The following is a 15,683-nucleotide window of genomic DNA, read 5'->3' as shown; positions in this document are numbered from 1 at the left end:
AAGATGGGGCAATCTACTTCCGTAGTGATACTGCCTCGGAAACCCAAGGAGGGGTCACTATGAGTCGGGTCCGACTCAACGGCACATCACAACAACAAAAACAACATTGAGCAATTAGCAGAATTCCCACCTTGGGTCCCTGACATGTGGACTAAGGGCTATTATGATAGGAAATGCTAAGTGAAAGCCGTTAGAACTGCCTTTACCTAGAAAAATAGTAAACCAAAAGCAATACCGCATCCCTTCAGGGGTTGCAGAGATTATTGCCACCATCAAGGACTTGAAGGATGCAGGGGTGGTGATTCCCACCACATCCCCATTTAATTCGCCTATTTGGCCTATGCAAAAAACAGATCAATCTTGGAGAATGACAATAGATTATCATAAACTTAATCAGGTGGTGATTCCAATTGCAGCTGCTGTTCCTGATGTGGTTTCATTGCTTGAGTGATTAGTATATCTCCTGGTACTTGGTATGCAGCTATTGATCTGGCCAATGCCTTTTTCTCAATATCAATTTCAAAGGACCATCAGAAGCACTTTACCTTCAGCTGGCAAGGCCAAAATATACTTTCACAGTGCTTCCTTAGGGGTATATCAGCTCCCCAGCACTATGTCATAATTTAGCCTGTAGGAATCTTGATCACCTTTTCCTTCCACAAGACATCACACTGGCCCATTTTATTGATGACATTATGCTGATTGGACACAGTAAGGAAGGCTTATTGGCTTATTGGTGAGACATCTGCATGCTAGAGGGTGGGAAATTAACCCAAGAAGAATTTAGGCACCTTCCACTTTAGTGAAATTTCTAGGGGTTTAAAGGTGTGGGGCATGTTGAGAGATATCTACTAAAGTGAATGATAAGTTATTGTATCTGGCTTCCCCCACAACTAAAAAGGAGGCACAACATCTGATGGGCCTCTTTGGATTTTAGAGGCAACATATCCCTCATTTGGGTGTGTTGCTTCAGCCTGTTTATCAGGTGACTCAGAGAGCTGCTAGTTTTAAGGGGGGCCCAGAACAACAGAAGGCTCTGCAACAGGTTCAGGCTGCCGTGCAGGCTGCTCTGCCACTCGGGCCATGTGATCCGGCTAATCCAATGGTGCTTGAAGTGTCTGTAGTAGATACAGATGCTATTTGGAGTCTTTGGCAGGTCCTTATTGGTGAATTGCAATACAGACCTTTAAGATTTTGGAGCAAAGCCTTGCCTTCCTCTGCAGATAACTACTCTCCTTTTGAGAAACAGCTTTTGGCTTGTTTCCGTGCTTTAGTAGAGACTGAACACCTAACCATGGGCCACCAAGTCACCATGAGACCTGAGCTGCCCATTATAAACTGGGTGTTGTCTGACCCACAGAGTCATAAAGTTAGATGTGCACAGCAGCACTCCATCATTAAATGGAAGTGGTATATCAGAGATCGAGCTCGAGCAGGACCTGAAGGCACAAGTAAGTTGCATGAGGAAGTGGCCCAAATGCCTGTGGTCCCCACTCCAGTCACATTACCTCTCCTCTCACAGTCTGCACCTATGGCCTCATGGGGAGTTCCTTATGATCTGTTGACTGAGAAAGAGAAAATTAGTACCTGGTTTACATATGATTCTGTGTCATATGCAGGTACCATTTGAAAGTGGACAGCAGCTGCATTGCAGCCCCTTTCTGGGACTTCCCTAAAGGACAGTGGTGAAGAGAAATCCTCCCAATGGGCAGAAATTCAAGCCATGCATCTGGCTGTACTTTGCATAGAACCACAAATGAACAGGTGTACAACTGTATACAGATTCATGGACTGTGGCCAATCACTTGGCCAGATGGACTGGGACTTGGAAGGAGCATGATTGCAAAATTGGTGACAAGGATGTATGGGAAAGAGGTATGTGGATAGATCTATCTGAATGGGCCAAAAGAATAAAGATATTTGTGTCTCATGTGAATGCCCACCAAAAGGAGACCTTGGCAGAGGAGGGCTTTAACAATCACGTGGATAGGATGACACAGCCAGTGGAAACCAGTCATCCTTTTCCCCCAGCTACTCCTGTCACTGCTCAATGGGCTCATGAACAAAGTGGCCATGGTGGCAGGGATGGAGGTTATGCTTGGGCTCAGCAACATGGACTTCCACTTACCAAGGCTGGTTTGGCTACCACCACTGCTGAGTGCCCAGTCTACCAACAGCAGAGACCAACACTAAGTCTGCAGCATGGAACATTCCTCATGGTGATCAGAGCAACCTGGTAGCAATTTGATTACATTGGACAACTCCATCATGGAAAGGACAGTGTTTTGTTCTTACTGGAATAGATACTTATTCTGGATATGAATTTGCCTTCCCTGCATCAATGCTTCTGCCAAAACTACCATCTGTAGACTTACAGAATGCCTTATCTACCATCATGGTATCCCACACAGCATTTCTTCAGATCAAGAGATTCACTTCACAGCAAATGCAGTGCAGCAATGGGCCTATGCTTGTGGAATTCACTGGTTTTACCACGTTCCCCATCATTCTGAAGCATCTGGCTTGATAGAATAATGGAATGGCCTACTAAAAATACAATTATGGTGCCAGTTAGGGTAATGCCTTGAAGGGTTGGAGGAATCTTCTCCAGGAGGCTGTATATGCTCTAAACCAGCATCCAGTATACAGTGTTATTTTTCCAATGGCCAGGATTCACAGGTTCACAGGAACCAAGGGGTGGAAATGGGAGTGGTACCACTCACTATTAACCCTAGTGACCCACTCAAAAATTTTTGCTTTCTGTCCCTGCTATCCTATGCTCTGCAGGTCCAGAGATCTTAGGCCCAAAGGGAGGAACACTCCCACCTAGAGACACAATACTGATTGCATTCAACTGGAAGTTAAGAATGCCACCAGTCATTTTGGCTTGCTCATGCCTCTGGATCAACAGAGAAATAAGGGAATTACTGTACTATCTGGTGTGATAGATCCTGATTACCAAGGGGAAATTGGAGTGACATTATATAATGGAGGTAAAGAAGAATATTTCTGGAATACAGGAAATTCTTTAGGACATCTCTTAGTACTACCATACGTTGTGATTAAAGTCCATGGAAAATTACAGCAACCCAATTCTGATATGATTACTAGTGGCCAAGACCCTTCAGAAATGAAGGTTTGGATCACCCCACCAGGAAAAGAACCATGACCAGTTGAGGTGCTTGCTGAGGTCAAGGGAAATACAGAATGGGTGGTAGAAGAAGGAAGTTCAGAATATCAGCTGTGACCATAGGACCATTGAAGAAACGAGGACTGTGAGTGTTATATTTCTTCACTGTATATGTGTCTCAAATATTTTTGTTTCCTTCTGTTATGAATTATGAAATATAAACAGGGTTAATGTGTTTAAGTTGTACACATGTTAGTGTATCATGTTAGACACAAATATGATTTTATAACTGTCCTTATTTAGAAATTATACATGGTTAAGGAGATGTGTGCAGCTGCCTAGTTGAAAAAGGATGGACTGTGATAGTTGAAGCTGTGTGTCAACTTTGGTGGACCACAATTCTGAGTGGTTTAAGCAGTTGTGATGTGGGTTATTCCCATGATGAGATTGGATGTATATGTTTTGAGCAGCCAATTGGTTTTAAGGGAGTTTCTCTAGGGGTGTGTCCTGCTTCCAATATATGTATGGACATCCTGGGAAAAAGAGCCACTCTTCTGTGAATTGGGATCCTATTGTGCTGCTTACAACTGTCCATGAGTGAAGAACCCACCATTCAGCCTGAAGATCTTGGATTCATCATTTATTGGAGTCAACAGCCAATATACTGCCTGTCAACCTTGAGCTCATCAGTCCTTGCAGCTGAGTGAGTTGGGAAAAGCCTCCAGCTTGATATTTGATCCAAGAACTTGGGACTTGCCATCTTTTATAAGTGTGTGAGCCATTTTCCTAAGATACATTTCTCTCTCTCTCTCTCTCTCTCTCTCTCTCTCTCTCTATATATATATATATATATATGATTTATTGGTTTTGCTTCTCTAGAGAACTCAGCCTAACACAGACACCTTCAACAGATTGAAAGAGATATTGAGGAAAACACTGATAAAATTAAGAAAAACATGAAAAAACGTCTAGAATAATTTAGAAAAACAATACAAGAACAAACTGATGAATGAAAAATTAGAAACTGTACAAAAACAACAAAATAGAAATCCAGAAGATTAATACTATGATTTCAGAAATAGATAACATATTGAATGGACAAAAGAGTAGAATTGAACCAATGGGAGACAGAATTAGTGGGATTGAAGACAAACACCTCAATACTACTTTGTTAAGGAATCAATTAGAAAAGAGATCAATGCAAAATAAAGCCTAAGATTCATGTGGGATACCATCAAGAGAAATAACTTACATGTGATTAGAATTCCAGAACAGGAAAAGACAACTAAAACCATGGAGAAAATTGTTGAAGATATGTTGGAAGAGAATTTCCCTAATATGATGAAAGATGAGAATATAACCATTCAAGAAGTTCAGTGAACCCCAAACAGCATAGAACCCAAAGGAAATCACCAAGACATATAATCAAACTCACCAAAACCAAAGACAAAGAAAGAATCCTGAAATCAGCCTGAGGAAAACAAAAAGTTACCTACAAAGGCAACCAATAGGACTAAGCTCTGATTTCTTGGCAGAAACCATGTAAGCAAGAAGGCAATGGGATGATATATATAAAACCATGAAAGAAAAAAAAATGCCAACCAACTATTATATACCCAGCAAAACTGTCCCCCAAATATGATGGTGAAATTAGCACATTTCCAGATAAACTGAAATTAAGGGAATTTGTTAAAACCAGACCAACCATACAAGAGAGGATAAAGGGAGTCCTTTGGACAGAGAACCAACAAAAGCAGACAACAACTGATAATTTACACACATGTCAACACAACCCAGAAACCAATGCAGTTATGGAAGTGTCCAAAGGAAAATAAGCTTACAAGACTGTAAAGAGGGAACCAGAGGCATCAACTGGTAAATGAAGACAACTACAAACCAAAAGAGGGAATAAATAGTGTAGGTACACAACATCCAAATGAAGAGGAAGTCTAAACTTGGGAAGAAACTTGGGAAGAAAGTAATAGATCACAGGGTAACCTCAAAGAAAAATAGTAAACCTTCACATCAAAACACAAGAGGAGAGGACAAACATTTAGTAAATTCTGAAACGATAGCAATGAAAGAAATGCTAACAAAAGTCATAAATAAAATTATCTCAGCAAAGAAAATTATATGGAATAAAGAAATCAACAACACCACAAAAAAATGACAGCAATACATTCATACTTGTTAACAATTGTACTGAATGTAAACGGACTAAATGCACCACTCAAGAGATGGAGAGTTGCAGACTGGATAAGAAAACATGACACATCAATATGCTGTCTACAAAAGACTCACTTTGGACACAAAAATGAAAAAGATGAGAAATCAAAGGTTGGAAAAAGAAACATTGAGCAATTGGCAATCAAAAAAGATCAGGAGTGGCAATATTAATTTCTGAAAAAAATCGACTTTAAGACAAAACAACCATAAGAGACAAGGAAGGACATTATATAATGATTAAAGGATCAATTGAACAAGAGGACATAACCATAATAAATATCTACACACTCAATGAAAGAGCCTCAAAATAAATAAATCAGACTTTAACGGAATTGAAAAGAGAAATAGATGGTTCCACAGTATTAGTGGGAGACTTTAATATACCACTTTCATTGAAAGACAGAACAAATAGAAGCTCAATAAAGACACAGAAGAACTAAATAATAAAATCAAACAACTTGACCGTTTAGACATCTACACAGAGCACTTCATCCCAAAACAGCCCAGTATACATTCTTTTCCAGTACACATGGAACATTCTCCAGATTAGGCCATATGTTAGGCTGTAAAGGAAGCCTCACCAAATCTAAAAACACTGAAATACTGCAAAGCATCTTCTCAGATCACAATGCTATACAATTAGAAATCAGCAATAGGAAAATCAACAGAAAAAGAGCACACACATGGAAACTGAGTAACACCGTCTTCAAAAACTACTGGGTAATAGAAGAAATAAAAAAAGAAAAATTAAAAACTCTTTGAATAAAATGAGAATTAACACCCAGCATACCAAAATCTTTGGGACACAGCAAAAACAGTGATCAGAGGGCAGTTTATAGCAACAGATGCACACATCAAAAAAGAAGAAAGAGCCCTAATCAACATCTTAACACAACATCTCCACAATTAGAAAAAGACCAGCAGAAAAGTCAGCAATCACCAGAACAGAAGAAATAAAGATTTGAGCACAAATAAATGAAACAGAAAATAGAAAGACAATAGAAAAAATCAACAAGACTAAAAGTTGGTTCTTTGAAAACATTAATAAAATCAACAAACCAGTGGCAAACTTAACAAAAGAAAAGAAGGGGAAGATGCAAATAGTACAAGAAATGAAATGGGCAGTGTCACATTAGAATAATACAAGGATACTATGAAGAACTGGAGGGCTCTGGTGCATAGTGCTTAAGACACTTGACTGCTAACCAGAAAGCTGGCAGTTCAAACCCACCAGCCACTCCTCGGAAGGAAGATGGAGCTATCTACTTTTGTAGTGATACTGCCTCAGAAACCCAAGGAGGGGTTGCTATGAGTCGGGTCCGACTTGACAGCACATAACAACAACAACAACAACAAATGAAGAACTGTACTTCAACAAATTTGAAAACCTAGGAAAAATGGATTGATTTCTAGAAACATATTACTTACCTAAACTAACACTAACTGAGGTAGAAAATTTGAACAGACCCATTACAAAAGAAGAAATCAAAAAGATCATGAAAAGAAACTACAAACAAAAAAATACTCCTGGCTTCTATGGTTTCACTGGAGAATTTGACAAAACATTCAGAGAAGAGCTGACACCAATCTTACTCAAACTATTTCAGAACATAAAAAAGGATGGAATCCTCCTGAATTCATTTTATGAAGCAAGCATAACCCTTATACCAAAACCAGGCAAAGACACCACTAAAAAGGAAAACTACAGGCCAATATCCCTCATGAATTTAGATGTAAAAATCTTCAACAAAATCCTAGCCAATAGACTCCAACACATCTAAAAAATAATACATCATGAGCAAGTGGAATTCATACTAGGTATGGAAGGATAGTTCAATATTAGAAAAACAATCAATGTAATCCATCACATAAGGAAAATAACCATATAATCATATCAAATCATTGCATAAAATGCAGTTTATACAATCCAACACCTATTCCTGATAAAAATTCTCAGAAGAATAGGAATAAAAGGGAAATTCCTCAACATAATAAAGGGCATATATGCAAAACCAACAGCCAACATTATTCTCAATGGAGAGAGCCTGAAAGAATTCCCCTTGCAAACAGGATTCAGACAAGAATGCCCTCTCTCACCACTTCTATTCAACATTGTATTGAAAATCCTAGTCAGGGCAATAAGGCAAGAAAGGAAATGAAAGGTATCCAAATTGGTAAGGAAGAAGTAAGCTTTCCCTATTTGAAGATGATATGATCCTATATGTAGAAAACCTAAGAGACTCAGCAAGAAAACTGCTGAAACTAATTGAAAGATTTAGCATAGTGGAAGGATATGTGATCAATATACAAAAATCACTTGAATTCCTCTACACCAGCAAAGAGATCTCTGAAATGAAAATGAGGAAATCAATACCATTTACAATGGCCACCAAAAAAAAAAAAAAAAAAAAAAGTTGGGAATAAATCTTACCAAGGACACAAAAGACATATACAAAAAAAGCTACTAAACATTAATTACTTCAAGAAACAATGAGAGCTACATAAATGGAAGAACACACCATGCTTGTGGATAGGAAGACTTAACATTGTGAAAATGTCAAGACTTCCCAAAGCAATCTATACATTCAAGCAATCCCAATCTAATTCCATCAACATTCTTTAAGGACATGGAAAAACCAGTCACTAATTTTATATGGAAAGGAAAGAGCCCTTGGATAAGCAAAACACTACTAAAGAACAAAATAGGAGGTTTCACACTCCCTGATCTCAAAAAGTACCATTCAAAACAGCCTAGTATTGGTACAACAATAGCCACATAGACCAGTGGAACAGAATTGAGAACTCAGAAATAGATCCATCCATGTATGGGCAGCTGATCTTTGACAAAGGGTCAAAACCCATTAAATGGGAAAGAGAGAGTCTCTTTATCAAATGGTGTTGGCAAAAATGGATATACATTTGCAGGATAATGAAACAAGATCCATACTTCACACCATACACAAAAACTAACTCTAGATGGATCAAAGATGTAAGTGTAAAATCTAAAAGTTCATCAAAGAAAAAATGGGGCCAAACTTGGAACCCTAATATATGGCATTAATAGACTACTAAACATAAGTAAAAATGCACAAACAGCAAAAGATAAACTAGATGACTAGGACCTTCTAAAAATTCAATTCTTGTGTGCATCAAAAGACTTCTCAAAAGACTAAAAAGAGAACCTACAGATTAGGAAAAAAATATTCAGCAACAGCATATCTGAAAAGTGACCTATCTCTAAAATTTATAGAAAACTCCACCTCAACATCAAAAAGACAAACAATCCAATTGAAAAATGGGCAGAAGACATGAACAGATCCTTCACCAAAGAACATATTCAGGCAGCCAACAAACACATGAAGTTGCTCTGGTGGCATAGTGGATAAGGCACTTAGCTGCTAACCAGAAGATCAGTGGTTCAAACCCACCAGCTGCTCTGTGGGAGGAAGATAAGGCAATCTACTTCTGTAAAGATTTATAGCCTGGAAACCCAATGGGGGTCACTATGAGTCAGAATTGACTCAAAGGCAGTGTGTTTGGTTTTGGTTTGGATAAGAATATCTATATATGTAATAGAGCTAACGGGGGCAAAGTTATAACCACTTCTTACCCACAGTCAACCACCCTGAGGGAGTGAGTTATTGGACCTGTGGGCTCAGGACCATGGTCATGGGGGACATCAAGCTCAATTGGCATAACATCCTACACAAAAAATATTGTTTTATGTCCTACTTTGGTGACCCCAACTGGGGTCTTAAAACCTTGCAAGCAGCTATTTAAGATGTAGCAATTGCTCTCTTCTCATCCAGAGCAAAGAAGACTGAAGAAAACCAAGGATGCATGGAAATAATTAGTCCAGAGGACTAGTGGACCATGGAAACCTCAGCCTACATGACCATGAGACCAGAAGAACTAGATGGTGCCCAGCTACTACTGTCAACCACTTGGTAAAAGGGATTAGTGTAGGAGATCCCGGATAGAGTGGGAGAAAAAATGTGGAACAAAACTCAAATCATAAAAAAGACTGGACTTAATTGTCTGATACAGACTAGTGCAACCCCTGAGATTATGGCCCCTAGTCACCCTTTGGGCATGGAATTGAACTCACTCCTGTGGCTTCTAGCCAAATAATGGACAGGCATATAAGGTGAACATTTACACCAGGTAGGTATGCTCCTTAGAATAGTCAATCATCAGAGATCAAAAGGGCAGTATTTGCATAGGGAGATAGCTCAGAGATCAAAAGGGCAGTATTTGCATAGGGAGATAGCTCAGAGGGCAGGAATGCATGGGGAAGAAGGACAGAGGGGAAGGGTAACCACAGGGAGGCAGTGGAAAGAGGCCTGTTACATTGTGGGGATTATAATCAATGTCATGAAAGAAAATGTGTATGAACTGTTACAGTATGGAAAATGAATTCGCTCTGTAAACTTTCACCCAAATCACAATTAAAAATAATGATGACAAATAACAACAAGAAAAGAAATGCTGTACTTGGTAGTTGTGGTAAATTGCTTTCACCTTCTCCTGGCTGCTCTCACAATACTGTGACATTTTCCTCTTGACTCTACTCAACCTTGGTGGAGGCTTGGATTTTCCTGAGGAAAATACCACTATTCTCAATTGGGAAGGCATTTCCAAGTGAGGGAGCCCCTTCAGAGACACACCTTTCTTTGGAAATACCAACAAATTTTCTAAGAAACTAGCCCAGTGAGGAAAACTTCCAGGGTAAGCCAGGAGATGTTTGTACATTTTGAAAACCAAGTGATATAAATGATAAAAGAGGCCAGCAAGGTGAATAATATGAGGTTAAATATTTGGTTATATCATAGATACAGAATTTATAATTTCCTGTGATATTAGTATCCTGAACTGAACTGGTTTTAGGTGATTCCAAGGATTTGTCATCCATGATCACTTGTTGATTTCCTCCCTTGGCATTGCAAATATCTCTCTCATTGCCCCTTTCCTATTGCACTGATATTCACCTTCCTACTCATTCACACACACACACACACACACACACCAGCCCCAGCCATATAGACTAATTATGTCCTATGGATCCTTCCTGCCTTGGACCTATACAATCTTTTATCAACTCCGTAGCTCTCTGCTTTTTCATGTTGATCTTCCTCTTTTCCTGGTTATTTGTTCTTTTTTCCTAGTAAATTGGTTACCTCAGCTTACTGTTCTTTAGTGTCCCTTTTCTTCTCAGTTCATCTCTCCTACCACATTGTCCTCCATTCCTTTCCCATTTTATTGTTCATGTATTTATCTCTCCTGCCATCATCTTTTTGTTTTCCCCCACCCCCACTTTTCTGACTTTCTCCATTCATCTTCCTAAACTACCCTGTGCTTCCATCTTGTTTTTAATCCTAACTCTTCCAAGATTAGTATCTTTCTCTCTGTCTATATAGAAACCTAGTCAAGTGAATGTGTGAAAGAAAATTCCCAACATTAGGAATGACATACTTCATGGATGAGCTTTTCCAAACACTAGGAGGCAGATAGTGTGGTAAACAAGAAAAAGCCCAGATCTGGGAGCCCCGGGTCATCCCTTCTGTGTGAGGATCTGCTGCTAAGAAATACATGACATTTTGCAAGTCACACAACCTCTCTGAACCTCATTTTCTTCATTTGAGTGTGTTGAACCAGCTGGCTTCTAAAGGCCCTCTTGGAGTTATGTGAGGAGACAAAGGATGAGGTTTTCAGGGGAGGAAAAGAGAAGCAGTCAGTTGACAGTACAATGGACACAAGCCCCAGGACTTCTGTCCATGCAGCCTTAATGTCTTTCAGCAAGAATCTCGCTTTATTTCACTAAGATTTCTTTAACAATTTGAGGATATCTTTCTCCCTAGTGGGTGATAAATTTTCTCTGTCCTCTAGCTGTGAATAATCCATCACCTGCCATATGATTAGTGCACAGCCATTCTGTGTGAAAGAAGACTCGGTCTCCAAAGGCCTCAACTCTGAATATTATCATATGAAATTCCCTTTCTAAATTCAGCTTTTCTGAAACTCAGGATTAATAAACTGTTAATATAACTAACTTTCTAAATTATTGGTATTTGCATTATAAAGAGAGTACGGTTTTTATGTTTGTTTGGTTAAGTAGTAGAGAAAAGGGAAAAAATATATTGTTTTTACTTTACAAATCAGAGCTCACAGAACAAATTGAAAACATGATCAGAATTGGGTAAAGTCCAGATAGCTAATTTAAACTTGAGATATTTTTCCTAAAATTGTGGTTTTGGTTGTTTGGTTTGACTTATTCTGCCATCAAAGACTTTCTGGGGTTTTTCTTAGAATGAAATAGTATATTCCCTTGTGATCGGTAACAATTTACTGTAATTTCCTTTATGAGGTAAAGCACAATTCACCATCTATTCTCTGGCTCTTTAGTTACCAAAATTTTGAGCTCATTACTTTCATCCCAGCACCAGCACTTACATAAGAAGCATGAAATGAAGTTGGATGAATTGACACAGCTTCATTACACAGACACCAGTGCTTGTCTGTCAGACCGATCCAATTTAAGACCAAACAACTATAGTCAGACCTTCCACTGAAGCTCTTTTTGAAGAGAGTACTCCCACCCACCCCCAATCTAGTAGTGCCCTAAATTGAACTGCAAATGGGTGTACTTCTCTTAATAGGAAAAGTAGTGCTGCTGGATAATATATTAATGCAGGATCTTAGAGCCAGACTCCACATTAACATTTGCTCCACTAGCTTTTTCATTTTAATTCTATGGGCACTCTCCACAGGATTCCACTTGAAGTCTTACTTTATAGGAGATGTTCAGTATACATTTGCCAGATGAAGAAAAGGACTTATTTAGAAATGTATCTCTGAGGTGGTCAGTTGACACAATGGGAAACATTACAATATGGAGCAAAGGCCAGAGAACCAATGCAGCAAACATTTCTTATCTGTTGTATATTTCAGACACTGTGCTAGATAACCACATGAGAAATAGTTAAAAGAAGTGAAGATGTTTAATCTGCAAGGGACAGGAAAGTATATTATTTTAAAACTTTAAAAAAGAAAGGGAATTAGAATGTGTTTTAACTTGGTGTGTAGTTACGGAAAGCAAATGTTGAATTAAAGACTGACAGTTAAAAGGAGAAGGATTTCAGCTTAACATTAATAACGGATTGCCTCATGGAGTAGTGAGTTACTCATCAATGGAAGAGCTCAAGCAGGGACCAAAAGAAAGTCTAGATTTTATAAAAGTGATTCAGGATCTAGGAGAAGATTGCAATAATCAGAAGATTGTTGCTATAAAAGTATCTTCTAACCCTGTGATATTATGATCCAGAGATCTGAACTCTAGTCCCACCACTTAACCACCATCAATCAAGAGTGGCTTTTTCATGTGTAAAACAAGACTAATAGGCCTCTACCCTACCTTATCAGGACCTCTGGTGGTACAGTGGATAAGGGACTTGGCTAAAAACCAAAAAGGTAGCAGTTTGAACCCACCAGCCACTCCAGAGAAAGATGAGGAAGTCTGCTTCCATAAAGATTTACAGCCTTGGAAACCCCATGAGGGTCACTATGAATTTGAATTCACTAGATGGCAGTGTTTTTTTTTTCCCCCTCATATTGTTGTTATGTGCCATTGAGTAGTCTCTAACTCCTTATGTACAACAGAACAAAACACTGCCTGGTCCTGTGCCAGCCCCATGATCCCTACTATACCTGAGCCATCTTCTGAAGGCCTTCCCCTTTTTCATTGACCGTTCACTTTACCAAGCTTGACCTCCTTCTCCAGAGAATGGTCCCTTCTGACAACATGACCAAAGTAGGTGAGACAAAGTCTGGCCATTCTCACTTCCAAGGAGCTTTCCAGCTGCCCCTTTTCCAGGACAGATTTGTTAGTTCTTTTAGCAGTCCGTAGTACTTCAGTATTCTTTGCCAACACCACAACTCAAAAGCATCAACTCTTCTTGGATCTTCCTTATTCATTGTCCAGCTCTCACATGCATATGAGGCAATTGAAAACACCATGGTTTGGGTTGGGTGCATCTTAGTCTTCAAGAAGATATCTTTGCTCTTCAGCACTTGAAAGAGGTCTTTTGCAGCAGATTTGCTCAATGCAACATGTCTTTTATGTCTAGACTGCTACTTCCTTTGGCGTTGATTGTGGAACCAAGCAATATGAAGTCTTTGACAACTTTGGTCTTTTCTTCATTTATCATGATGCTGTTTATTGGTCCAGTTGTAACGATTTTTGTTTTCTTTATGTTGAGGTGTAATCCATACTGCAGATTGTAGTTTAAAATCTTCATCAGTAAGTTCTTCAAGTCATCCTCACTTTCAGCAAGCAAAGTTGTGTAGTCTGCATATCTCAGGTTGTTAATGAGCCTTCGTCCAATCCTGATGCGACATTCTTCTTCAATTCAGCTTCTCAAATTATCTGCTCAGTGTACAGATTAAATAGGTATGGTGAGAGGAAACAACCCTGGTAAGGGGCTGAAAGTGTCTTGACACCTGTCAGTGCTATTCAACAGCACATTTCTCACCAAACCATGGCAAGACTCCTGGAGCAGAAAACCTACTGTTGAAAGGGACATTTCAGGTGCTGCCCTGGGGTCTCCAGTTTTGGAGTATCTAATAGTAGTGCCAATTTTACCTGCCAGATGTTTGGTACATCCATCAGGTTAGTCAGAGACATCAATGCCCTCTCAATTCCCTGGACCATAGCAGCCTGAGGACAATCTGATACCGGCTCCTTGACCCATCCAGGTCATTCATCTGTTTTTACTTTACAGTCCTCCTTCACCTACCCCCTCTTGTAAAAATAAAAGAAAGATGTCTTATAAAACTTTCCACTCAACAAGTTGTTTTTCTTTAACTTACATTTAGCAGGGTTAGAGAGGAAGGAGAGGTTTGCAGATTCTTCATAGGATGCAACAAAAATTGATCTCTTAGTCTTCTCACCTATAAGATGAGACAATTGGACTAGACAACTTCAAAACTGGCTTGTCCTAATATTTCAGAGTAAAATGCTTTACAAGTGCAGCTGCCTCGACCATATCAGAGATTGGGTACCCTTAAAATATTGGGTACTGATGGTGAACAAAAACAAAACTGATTCAAATAATTAATGTCTCCATATAATGTTAGGCAAGTTATCTGGAGCCATAGTGTTGAAATCCTTCCTCTTTTTCTCTTCACAGATTCTAAAACTCCTCTCCAGAGCTACTCTCAAGTTATGTCCAAGGGACAGGTCCCTCTGGCTCCAACACACACTGCTGAACTTTAAGGATCTATGGATGGACAATCCTTTTCTCTGTGGCCAGTGTCGCTGTCTGCACAGCTTAATATTCACAGAAGGTCACTGGTATGCACACACATCTTTTTACCCACTGAAAGGGTCACAAGTATGGTTGGAGAGGACACAGAAGATGCCAGTACTGCAGCTACACCATGGGACCCCGAAAGACTTTTAGAAGTTCACCGTCAAAAGTCTTCCTTCAGGAGAATGCAACCAAAAGCACAGAAGCTCAGATTCCATCCTTGACTAGCTGCAGGACCTTGGGCAAGTTACAGAGCCTGTCAGAGTCTCATCTGTAAAGTGGGAATCATAACACCCACCTCACAGGGTTATTGTGAGGATTAAGTGAATCTATTTAGGTAAATCACCTTGCACATGGCTTGGCACCCCGTAAGCACTCAATAAATCACTCTTTCCTTTCCCCATGCTGTTTCACTGAGCTGTCATAAAGGATCAGAGGAGTCAGCTGTCCAAGAAGTTCTCACTGGTGTTTCTTTTGTATTTTTTTAAATTTCAATTTAACTTGAGGTAATAGGAATTTTAAGTTTTCACTTAGGTTCCACATTAACTTCAATGTACAAATCCCTAGTTGTGTTTTTGAATCTAGTACTAAACAATACTTTTTAGGGATATTTTCATAAGCTTAGTTAACTAAATTCCCTTAAACATTTTAAAGTGGATTTATAAAAGGGAACTCACCTAGTGGGTTGCCGGGATGGGGAGGGAATGGGAAGGATTAATTTAGGGCTAGTTGGGGCTTACATGCTGACATGGGTAGGGGGAGGGATATATGGGAAGGATATATGACCACCATGATAACATTGGGAAATGAGAGGACACCAAATTGTGCACATAAGAGATAGATGACAGATGCTAAAACCAACCAATGTGTCCACAATACCACATTCATTGACACCAAACATTAAGCTATACAGATAAACACATAAACACCTGAGATGATCAGACGGGGGTCAGTGAACAGAAGTATACTCTAGACCAAGGATAGACTCAGCTGAGCCTAATCTGGTACAGACACCAGTGATA

The 15,683-nt window shown here is 39.3% G+C and overlaps 1 protein-coding gene across 1 annotated transcript in view; it reads left to right on the top strand.

The window, feature by feature from the left end:
• POPDC2 (popeye domain containing 2) overlaps positions 1 to 14,627 on the top strand; it is a 38,517-nt gene extending 23,890 nt beyond the window's left edge. The window contains exon 4 of the mRNA XM_007943869.1: positions 14,542 to 14,627. Coding sequence (XP_007942060.1) covers positions 14,542 to 14,627 — 86 coding nt within the window. The remainder of the gene's footprint in view (positions 1 to 14,541) is intronic.
• Positions 14,628 to 15,683: the final 1,056 nt, after the last annotated feature.

The sequence above is a fragment of the Orycteropus afer genome, unplaced genomic scaffold (genome assembly GCF_000298275.1).
Source record: "Orycteropus afer afer isolate SDZICR_OR568_19922 unplaced genomic scaffold, OryAfe1.0 scaffold00114, whole genome shotgun sequence".
NCBI classification, from domain to species: domain Eukaryota; kingdom Metazoa; phylum Chordata; class Mammalia; order Tubulidentata; family Orycteropodidae; genus Orycteropus; species Orycteropus afer.
This window is presented reverse-complemented; position numbering and strand designations above follow the sequence as displayed.